The 11,941-nt window shown below is 42.3% G+C and overlaps 1 protein-coding gene across 1 annotated transcript in view; it reads right to left on the bottom strand.

Annotated features, from left to right (window-relative positions):
- Positions 1-1,129: 1,129 nt before the first annotated feature.
- Positions 1,130-11,941, bottom strand: part of LOC126374203 (solute carrier organic anion transporter family member 4A1) — a 93,789-nt gene continuing 82,977 nt past the window's right edge. Inside the window, exons 8-14 of the mRNA XM_050020711.1 lie at positions 7,565-7,686; positions 6,255-6,503; positions 5,314-5,521; positions 4,438-4,643; positions 3,276-3,411; positions 2,259-2,441; positions 1,130-1,440 (exon numbers count right to left, since the gene is read on the bottom strand). Coding sequence (XP_049876668.1) covers positions 1,215-1,440; positions 2,259-2,441; positions 3,276-3,411; positions 4,438-4,643; positions 5,314-5,521; positions 6,255-6,503; positions 7,565-7,686 — 1,330 coding nt within the window. The 3' untranslated portion in view covers positions 1,130-1,214. The remainder of the gene's footprint in view (positions 1,441-2,258; positions 2,442-3,275; positions 3,412-4,437; positions 4,644-5,313; positions 5,522-6,254; positions 6,504-7,564; positions 7,687-11,941) is intronic.

The following is an 11,941-nucleotide window of genomic DNA, read 5'->3' as shown; positions in this document are numbered from 1 at the left end:
CAGATAGATAAAGGTGACAGAAAACCGTTCCGGGAGCGTTTCACTGAAAACCCCGCGAAGCGTCTGTCTCGCTCGCACGCACGGGATAAGGCGGCTAACGGTAACAAACGAGATTTTTGTATGGAGTGTCCAGGCGGCCCTAATGCTGCCTTTGCTCTATAATTCTAGTACCTATCGTGTGATCGAATACCTCACATAGTGTATCCAAGCGTAAGGGATGCTCTACATTTGTTCTAATGCGAAATTGACCTGGCTGGTTATCCACTCGATTGAATGACCTGATTCGATTTGTAATATGATCAGAGAGGGACCTTGAAAAACTCGATACCAAGAACTTTGCGGTATCATTTTAACTTCATAAGCCACAACAACGCATGGCAGCAAGTTGTCCTTGATTATTTGTAGCTAGGGAATGCTGATCTCGCGAAATCTCGTCTAATTTTTCGGGATCAATCCCGAAGCATAAGATCCCATTCGAGATAGACGGGATTGGGCGAATCTCCTTGAGTTATACTTTTTGTTTTTGATTATGCTGATTTCCAAAGAAAACTTAAATACTTATTTAGTTACTAATATTGAAGAATAAAGGTTACTTATTGTTTTCTTTAAAAAAGATTTTGTTATAATTAACCTCACTATCACAAACAAGCAGTTTTCATCGTTTTCAGCCATCCTAACTTTGCTTGTTTTTATGCACCAGTCGTAGCGGGATCTCGAATTTGCGATATCGGGTCGCCATTGCATTCCCTATTTGTAGGTAGCTCTGTCCATCCCGTTACGGGCGTGACTTTATGTATACGTATGTAATTTAACCCCACAAAAGTGTTAATTATCTATAACTAACGAGTGACAACGATTCTTATTTACCAAAACACAACCAGTGTGTTCTAAAAATTTTGTAAAATGAAGACAGATTTATCATCCGAACAAATTCCAAACACACACTTTAATATTTGGACTGCCCAAGGCCGAATATTCGGTGTGGTAAGCCTGCCCGATTACTATTCGGTTGAATCCCTAGCCGGCGCAACTCTAGTGCCCACAGTCCTTTTACAAATCAATCAGCAGGGTCTGAACAACAAACGCGCAACAAAATCGAGGGTTTCGACTTATAAACACAGCCCGAAGCCCTCGACAAATATGGCGCCACGCGCGCTGCGAGGGAATGGAGGCACTGTCTTTGGAGCATCGTGACTTCATGACTCCTCCACCGCTTACAAATGATCACTGGCTTCCAAAGCGGCGTTGCAGTATCCATTGGCCCCTGTCCCGTTACCCACGGGTCCATTCCCATTGGTCTTCTCGCTACAGACCACGAGGTCTACGGAGGGCACCACGGCATTTGGGTTTTTGCCTCCAGGAGGTCGGTAGAACCACCACGCTAGGAAGAAGAACAGGACTGAGCATAGCTTGCCCACGAGTGCAAGGGCAAGCATGTACCTGGAACCGAAATGATTACAACTTAGCAATGTTTTTTTTATTATTTAAAACACTGACAGTCAGTTGAAGACTTCTGAATTCTTTGAATTTTAAAGGCGTCTTTCAACTGGCTGTGATTCAACAGCGATATACTTAGGTAATAATTCTTACAATATAAGTAAGTAAAACCAGCGCTGTATGGTGCCTTAGTATGGCTCCATCACAGCACAAGCTGAGCCATTTCCTTTTACCTGTACTTATTCGTAGTATTCATAATTACCTAGTTCTAATAGAAAATTGTAAACTGTTTTTTTTTTCTTTTTGGCATGACGCGATTGTGAACTGTTACTGCCAATAAATTTATTTTATTCTTATTCTTAAAAAAATAAAATACTTTGGTAAGACTGATAACAAAACCTCTGTTGTCGTTGTTGTTTAAATTGGCCTTATAATTCGGCCAATATAATTCGGCCAATGGTCTTGTAACCAAAGCCGCAATAAATTAAAAAATTGGCCTTATAACTATAAGGCAGGCAAAGATCTGAGGACCATACAGCCTTGATTTAAGTAATGTCTATGACAGGAGCTGAAGGGCATAAACACAATTTCACCAATATAGGTAAGTACCTAAGTACTTAAGTGAATAAGGTGAATTACCACTGAGTCACTTTTTTTGGTTTTCTTATACCATGATCAAGATAAGGTGGAAGTACCGTCTAAGAATACCGATTTTGAGATGAGTTCGAGGAACCCTAGCCTAGAGGTTGAGGAAGGTTAGAGTTAACATCTTAGAATACGGATGTAAATGGAAACCAAGAAAAAAACTAAAAAAAACCCACCTGCTCATATTAATATTATCATACAGCAAGCAAGCTCCTGTCGTGTCACATGACTTGCCCCAGAGAGAACAGGACAGGTCGATGAGGAACCCAAACAGCAGCGGCGCCGGGATCGTGCCCAGGAGTCGCACCTTGATCCACTGGATGCCGAGTGCGAAGGAGCGCTGGTCTTCGCGGACGCATCTGGTGGTGCACAAGTAAGTAGATTAATAAATAAATAAAATAAAAATATTATAATTTTTATTACAGGTAACTTGGACCCAGGTTGTTAGTAACAATGATTTCTTACTCACTAATATTAGTATTACATAGATGCACAATACACACACATACACAATAAAATTGAAATAAAAATATGACATTTATTTACTGCTCCTGTACAAGTGACTCATGGAGCAATGAGTCATGTACGGACAGTCCAGCCTACTTACAATCATGCTCAGGATAGTGTTGGGGCATTAATAGACTAGTTTCTTTTCAAATCAGTTACTTTTTACTAAACGTCAAAATACGAATACACTATGGAAATTATGGATTTTGCGACGGAAAATTCCACTTGTTACTCAGAATCATGAGCTGAATCATCCCCCTCAGTGTTCGATACGGTGCCACTAACACCCTGTAGTATGTTTAAAATGATCTTCAAATTCTTCTATCGTGTGGGTTGTGAGGTGGATTACCAACCCCATCAACCCTGGTGTCAGGGTTATTATTTATTATTGAGCCGCCATAGGCCTCTGACATGACTCATGTACCTAACGACTACGTACTTAGTAAGTAGTAACCGAGACCAACGACTTAACGTGCCTTCCGAAGCACGGATCATCTTACTTTTGGACAATCAGGTGATCAGCCTGTAATGTCCTAACCAAACTAGGGATCACAAAGTGATTTTTGTGATTTGTCCCCACCAGGATTCGAACCCGGGTCCTCCGGATCGTGAGCACAACACTCAACCAATGGACCACGGAGGCCGTTATCTTCAAATTTATTTTCTGTCATATAAAAAAGTCTCACCGCAAGGTCGCCGACAACGCGGGCATGGTGGCGATGAATGTGAACAGCATCACACAGAAGGACAGGCCCACGAACACCCACAGGTACGGGCAGTCCGTGCTGCAGATGCTGTTGATTGCTTCGTACTCCACTGATCCTGCAACGTGGAATTATCACCATCATACCTACTTGGGTTGTTAAATTGAACTTCATCAGGGCCTTAATTTGAATCACTGGACTTCAACTCACGTGCCAAAATAATTGTCTCATCTTACAAATAAGGACCTCCGTGGTCCAGTGGTTTGAGCGTTGGGCTCACGATCCGGTCCCGAGTTCAAATCCCGGCGGGACACACAACGAAAATCACTTTGTAATCCCTAGTTTGGTTATAGAACATTACAGACTGATCACCTAATTGTCCGAAAGAAAGATGATCCGTGCTTCGGAAGGCACGTTAAGCCGTTGGTCCCGGTTACTATTTACTGATGTAAATTAGTAGTCGTTACATGAACCATGTCATGCCTTTGCCAGCTCAATAGTAACCCTGACACCAGGGTTGATGTGGTTGGTAATCCACCTCATAACCCACACGATGGAAGAAGAAGAATCTTACAAATGACAAGTTCTGATGTGTTACGTGTGGTGCAGAGGTGCAACGTGGCCAGTATTCTGGGGACTTTGCCTCGATGTGGTGAGCTGGAGGACATTTTTTATTTATAGCTTTTTATCCCTTTTTTATGTTTTGATTTTAATAATATGTGTGTTGATACAACTGTAGTTGGATGGAATGTACTTGTTTATGTATTTTTATTTAATAAATAATTTAATTTATTACTTTACTATACGTGAAATGGGTATTATTTTAGAACGTGAGTTAAAGGCGAGCGATTCAAAAATAATCGCATTGCACTTTTCTATGCTTCTATCTTTTTCTGTTACCTACGATCAGACAGCGACGGTTAGATGCGTCAATTACTCTAGAGATAACAGTGGAAAGAATGAGATAGATGTACAATACAATACACAATTCTTTATTGCACAAAAGGAACATAATAATACAGGAATCCAAATTAAATAAACATACAAAAAGCGGTCTTATTGGTAAAGTAGCATTTTTTTCCAGGAGTTTATGTCAGTAGGTAGGTGAATACTTCTTCGTCTTTCCTCTCTCTCTCATACCTACCTTCAGCCAGCTGATAGCTGGGCAGCGTGACGTTGTTGATGCAGCTGCACTGGTGGAACAGCTGCGCCGCGCCGGCGAGGGTGCGCGTGTCGCAGCCGGCGTGGCAGGGCGAGAAGTACACCACGCCGTCCGCGCCGCACACCGGCGAGTACGACGCGTCTGCGCACCCGCAGTTCGAGTTGCACGTTGACGAGAGGCGGTCGCCCCTGGAACAGAGATTGTTTCATTTAGACGGCACGAAAATAGCTGCAGGAATTTTTAGTAGTAAGTAGGTACAGGCAGTCGCTTCTGTAAAAAACCGGACCTGTCAAATCTTCAGGTCAGTAAAGGCATACCTATAAGACAATACCACACCCCGGACACTTCATACAAACAACCTCGTTTTACACAGACACTACACATTGACATTATCGTAACGCGCATCTATGTGTGTGATGTCTGACACCATACGATTCAAGTCTAAACTATGTTTGAGAGGGGTGCGTTTAAACCCAGCTGGTGGGGAGCGGAGAGTTGCCGTTCTATACGTAGTATTCGGAGGAGCTCGGTGGCGCAGCGGTAAACGCGCTAGGTCTTCGATTGTTGAAGGTAAGCAACTTTCGCAAAGGCCGGTCATAGGATGGGTGGCCACAAAAAAAAGTTTTCATCTCGAGCTCCTCCGTGCTTCGGAAGGCACGTTAAGCCGTTGGTCCCGGCTGCATTAGCAGTCGTTAATAACCATCAATCCGCACTGGGCCCGCGTGATGGTCCCTATCCATCCATAGGGAAGGCCCGTGCCCCAGCATTGGGGACGTTAATGGGCTGATAATGATGATGATGATGACGTAGTATTATTCCTTATTCTATGACACTACTGGAATATCGAAACATTCTTACCCGGAGATTCCAGGAGAGCTGTAAGGGACAGTGACACCAGCAAAGGGATAGTCGTCGCAAGTGAGGACGAAGCTGAAGGTGAAGGCGGCCGCGACGACTGTGGCAGCCACGCACAGCTTGATGATGCCGGCGCACGCCAGCTGCCAGCGCTTCACCAGCCAGCCACCCAGGAACGTGCCACCACCGCCGGCCGGAACTGTGATCACGCCTGGAGAGAGGAATTGAGTAAGACTTTTTTTGACGTGACTTACTGTAACTTTGCCGCAGATGGCATTTACTACTCGGCCGGACGAGTGGGGAGCGCTGAGGGCTCTCATCCGGTACAAAATTTAAGACAACAGGCCTGAGGGTGTCTAGTAGGGCGCGAACATCGGCTCAGGGCGTCGTCTGAAAAATATTTGAAGGAATTAATCGACCCTGGTGGGTCGATAGCGATAAGCGCTGAATGAGGGAAATCGTCGACCACGCCGGCGGGGTCGGTATCGGGGTTGTGAAGTGTTTGGTGTCGCGAGCTGATTGGCCGCCTCTATGGCTAACTAAAGTAATCGGGTCGTCGGAATCGTATATTACGTCCTCCTTGGAATGTTCTAACCAAACCAGGGTTCACTAAGTGATTTTTGTGATATGCCCTCACCGGGATGCGAACCCGGGACCTCCGAAACGTGAGCCCAACGCGTAACCACTGGACCATAGACGCCGGAGGCCGAGATTTTATTGATTATTTCATTTTGTTTTAGATTTTGACTATATTTTAGTAGGAGGTACGCTAAGATTCAAACTTTTAGCATTGGAAGTTAGATAAATAAGGAGTTAAGTAAGTAAATAGAAGTTTTTGTCTAAAATCATAGGAGTAGATTATGCTTATTCCAACATTGACTAATGACCGAGATTAGTAGACAATTTATAAGCCATACCTACATGTAATTGTCTTAAAAACTCACCCAACAACAAAGCAGCTTCAGACGCGTTGACAGCAAATTGATTCTCAATCAGCTTTGGCAAGAAGGCTGCGAACCCTGATATGAGCATGCCCTCGCTTGCGCCGGCTAGGTTGAGGAACATAAAGGTGGGGTTCTTCAACAGGGCTGCGGCGGCGCGAGGGAGCTCCTTCAGGGCGCTGAAAGCTGCTGATTTGCTCGCGGCACCCTCATGCGCTTCCGAAATTTTGGATGCTCGTATCTCTTCTGCGCCTGAAAAGATTCAGATTGTTGGTATTTTTTTTTGACGTGATTTATTGTAGATTTGCCGCAAATGGCATTAACTACTTGGCCGGACACATGGGGAGCGCTGAAGGCTCTCACCCGGTACAACGTTTAAGGCAACAGGCCTGAGGGTGTCCAGTTGGGCGCGAATTCCGGCTCAGGGCGTCGTCGTCTGAGTGGAAAAATATTTGAAAAAATTAATCGACCTTAGTGGGTCGATAGCGATAAGCGCTGATTGAGGGAATATTGTCAGTCGGTCTAAAGTAATATTAGTAGGTACTTAATATTCTAGGTAGGAGGTGCTCGGTGGCGCAGCGGTTTACGCGCTCGGTCTGCGTTTGTTGAAGTTAAGCAACTTTCGCAAAGGCCGGTCATAGGTGGGTGACCACAAAAAAAAAGTTTTCATATCGAGCTCCTCAGTGCTTCGGAAGGCACGTTAAGCCGTTGGTCCCGACTGCATTAGCAGTAGTTAATAACCATCAATCCGCACTGGGCCCGCGTGATGGTTTAAGGCCCGATCTCCCTTTCCATCCATAGGGAAGGCCCGTGCCCCAGCAGTGGGGACGTTAATGGGCTGATGATGATGATGATGATTCTAGATAGATGGCCCCGGCGTCGGCTTAATGACGATACATAGATCGAAAGAATTTCGCATGGACAGGAGGAGGACCCGGTGGTGTAATGGTTAACTCGCTCGTCCCAGCTTGACAAGAGCGGCGGGTATTTCTTTTTTCGATTTAAATTTCTCTTTATGAAAAGATTTATACATTTTTGTTGCAGAATGTAAGTACTTCAGTAATAAAATCAGAGTTATTATTGTCTCTTTAAACACACACACATGCATGAAAGAAGATAATGATGAGTTGATGTGGAGTCACATTAGAAAGCGTTCCCAATAATGTTCTTCTTAGTTACCTACTTAAGCAGACAGTTAGTAAGTAAATGTGGGGAAGCAGAAAGAGTCCAGGAGAGAAGGTCCAGTTGCCTTCTCCCACTCAGAATCACCAGATGTTCGGTGATATTCTCACCATGCCGACTATGTATCTTACCAGGCAGCTCGTGAGGGAAGGCGAGGATGGGGATGGCCACGACGAGGCACAGCACCGCCGAGAAGATGAACCCCACCCACCACGCGCCGATCCATACAGAGCTCACTGGAGTTATTCCCACCCTGGGGAGAGATACAGAATAATTATACAATGGTGCTAATTCCTGCAGACGCCATCTAATTTTATTTTAAGTTATACCTGTCATTTTCTTATCCGCCGAAAAAGAAAGAGACTGGTAATAGACAGGCATAAAATTTATGGAATACACGTCAATTTTAAGCAGAAATCTAAGACAACCGTCTAAAAATTTTACATCGCCCAATAATCCGACAGAGTTAAGTTGACAGCACGTCAAACGGATTCCATACCAGCGAGATGCCTTTTTTATTCGCACGGGTTATTCATTATTTTAAAATTAACTTGTTGACAATCATCCGTCCCTTTCTTTTCCAACGGATAAGAAAATGACAGGTATGATTTAAAATAAAATTAGATGGCGTAAACTGGGTACTGTTAGATAGAACAAGTCGAGCGGCCTAATCTCGACTGATACATCACTATGCTAATGAACGCACAACACTGGCTCCCCTACTTTACACAGATCACAGATTACAGATCTAATTCTTACAGCGCATTGAGTCTATTGTAAAATGTTATCTTTATTGAAACATAACCACTAATTGTACTAAACTGGTCGTTTTATTTAATATTTCCTACTTTCCTTGACTGAACTGGGACTACTATCATATTTTATAGTAAAGAATAGGTAATACTGCGTATAGAACGGTAACTCTACGCCCCGCACCAATTCGTATCGAGCGCCGAGATAGATTTACCTCACCCCCTCTGGGTCTCATTTTATTAGTCTTAAATGTCTACGGAATATAGGTATAGTCTAGAGAGAACGCAATCCCTCTGTAGTCCTTTACAACAAACATCAGAAACATTAATTAAATAAATAAAAAATAAATTAAATTATTTGAACGCATCTTATATTTTTCCGGACAAAATGAAACCCTTATAAGATATAACCGGAGAGGAAATATGATTGGCCACCTGATACGACGCGATTCATTTATAACAAACATTATAGAAGGAAAAATTGAAGGGAAGAGAGGAAGGGGTAGACCAAGGATAACATTTATGAAACAAATAAAAGAGAAGGTGCAGGTCGTGTCGTATCGGGAGGTGAAGGTTTTGGCGGGAAGAAGAGAGGAATGGCGGTTACTCCACCGACAAGAGCGCAGCTCTTAAATAGAGAGAGAGAGAGATAAGATATTAATTATAAACACATAAAGGTGATATTAATTAAAAAATATATTATTAAACCAAATTACAAAATAAATAATAATAATAAAAAACAGAATGTAAATCCACCACAGGCTTTGTAGTACCAGCATTCATATAAAAAAAAAATAAAAATAAAAAATAGGGAAAGTATATTCAAATCATACATAATAAAATCCGCACAAGCTTCGTCAAAATCCGCACACGATGATATTTGTATAAGTTTTATATTTTTTCGAAATTCCATTGTTATACGCACATTTCACACATTATTTCGAAAATAGCACAATATTATGCAGCCTTCTGTTATTATAATTGTGTGGACTTTATAATTACCTATCCTATTCAAACAGATAATACAAGTTTTCGATAGATTTGAATATTATAACAATGGCACGCTCTTTATTTACAAAGAGAATAATCCTGATGGAAAGGCACGGTAGTTTTAACATTAGCATAAAATTGCTAACAGGAATCCTACAGGCGTTCGTACAATAATCGTAAGAAGCGCCGTATCGGTGGAACACTCATTGTTTTCATATGTTAATTCCTGTTTGTGGAGGTCTGAACCGAGGTCTAAACGCTCCACCGAGCCTCGGAGTGTTGGTTGACTACTTGGGAGTGGGTATTCGATGTTTAGTTTCTTGAAGTGTTTTAAAATCGCTCTTTACTCATTTACAAAATAGCTTTATTGTATGAGATTCTTTTTTTTTTTTAGAATGTAGGGCCCTGTGCCGAGGTTTTTCTTGCAGCTTTTTTCCCCGGCTATACAGGTTGTGAGAAGCTGCAGTCGTTTTAGGCGGATGAGACGTTCGTTATGTAAAATTTGACGATTCAAAGTGTAACTATGTTACCTACTGAATAAAGATATTTTTGAATTTGAATTCAATCTTTACAATACAAACATTGTACATAAGATTCATTAGTATTATTCCTTATCGACCCTCAGTGGAGCAGCGTGGTGGAGTACGCTTCATAATATGGAGTCCATAGATAATGCCTGTGGCGAGCAGTGGGACGTGTTAAGGATGTTGATCTTCTTCTATCGTGTGGGTTGTGAGGTGAATTAACAACCTCATCAACCGTGGTGTCAGAGTTACTATTGAGCCGCCAAAGGCCCCTGACATGACTCATATAACGACTACGTACTTACATCAGTAAGTAGTAACCGGGACCAACGGCTTAACGTGCCTTCCGAAGCACGGATCGTCTTACTTTCGGACAATCAGGTGATCAGCCTGTAATGTCCTAACCAAACTAGGGACCACAAAGTAATTTTTGTGATATGTCCCCACCGGGAATCGAACCCAGGACCTCCGGATCGTGAGCCCAAGCTCAACCACTGGACCACGGAGGCCGTTAAGTTGTTGATGCTTTTTTTTTAAGTATTATCATTAATGCTATCTAGACTCTAGCAAGACTAAAAGGTAAATTACGTTTAAAATAATATAGAAAAAGAATTCTTGCGGCTGCGGCGCTGCTGTCGCAGTTTCATTGAAATCTTTAGACTTCTTTCGTGGCGCGGAATATTATTTTAAACCTAAGTCTTAGGGTGGTATTAACCTCTCATATGCCGAGATACCAGACACAATAGATTTTACATTGTGTCTGGTCGAGATCCGCGTTCCGGCGTTCGAAAGATTAATAAACTAATCTCAGCTGAGACTGCCCTCGAGATCATGCTCAAGTCCCTGTTTTTATATGAGAACTACAAAGACACGATCTTGAGGGCAGTCTCGAAGCTGACATTAATTTATTAATACCACCCTTAGATAGTCAACATACATAACATAACATAAACTGCTGGGCACAGGCCTCCTCTCAATCAACCGGAGACGGTATGGAGCATACTCCACCACGCTGCTCCAATGCGGGTTGGTGGAGGTGTTTTTACGGCTAATAGCCGGGACCAACGGCTTAACGTGCCCTCCGAAGCACGGAATCAACTTACTTTTTCGGACAATCAGGTGATTCAAGCCTGAAAAGTCCTTACCAAACAAAGGACAGTCTCACAAAGTGATTTCGACAATGTCCCCATCGGGAATCGAACCCGGACCTCCAGATCGTGAGCCTAACGCTCTTACCACTAGACCACGGAGGCTGTTAGATAGTCAACACGATTATAAAAACTAACTTTATATACTCTCACCTCAAAGTAAAGTAGCCAAGTAACTCTCTAAGGTCGTATCCAAATATGGAGGCAGAACGGCCGGCAATGAATTAGAATAACAGACTATGTAGGTATTGTTTATGTTGATTGAATTGCTAGCTCCTATTCAGATGGTAATGGTCCTTGAGACTGCGATCAGAAAGGCCGGCTGGCCCCAGAGAAGTTTGATTACCTACTTGGTGGTTGGAGTGTGCAGTGAATTAAAAACGGTTCTTTTGTTATAGGAAATAGGTACAATCAAAGAGCAAAAGTTCAGTCACTGAGCCCAGCGAATTATTTATAAACAGTGGTGAAATTATAAACAATTAGTTGTCATAATTATAAAATTTATGTTTTTGGTCTATTACAGAAACAACATGTAACCAGGAGGTCTTAAATGCAACCAATTTTCTCAGTGACCACTTTACAAAGACTCTTTACTCCTTACTCCTTAGCGGTTTACGGCTATTTACGACGAAACTAGGACCCAGAGGGGGAGAAGTCGGCGCCTGATACGAATTGGTAGAAAGCAGAGAGTCACCATTATACTTACTACTCTACCAAGAATAAAAATAAACTTGCTTTACAAGTCAGTCGATTACATAAGATTACTAAATCTTTTAAGGGGCAATGTATACGTTTTTACAATAAGAATCCCATTGACATTCAGAATTTGCCTTTCAACTGTTTTAAGACTGTAGTTAAACAAAAACTTTACAAAAAAGGTTATTATAAAGTTAGTGATTATTTAGAAGATATGAATGCATGGGATTAACTGTCTGAGAACTGATATTAGGCAGCTAAATAAGTCAATTGTATACCAATATTTTATGTTTATTTTTATTTTTTTAAAGAACGTTTAGGGCCCTGTGCCGAGGTTTTTCTTGCAACTTCTTTTCCCCGGCTATACACGTTGTGAGAAGCTGCAGTAGTTTTAGGCG

This window comes from Pectinophora gossypiella, chromosome 2, assembly GCF_024362695.1.
Source record: "Pectinophora gossypiella chromosome 2, ilPecGoss1.1, whole genome shotgun sequence".
Classification (NCBI taxonomy): Eukaryota; Metazoa; Arthropoda; class Insecta; order Lepidoptera; family Gelechiidae; genus Pectinophora; species Pectinophora gossypiella.
The sequence above is the reverse complement of the archived record's forward strand: the minus strand, read 5'-3'. Positions and strand labels throughout refer to the sequence as shown.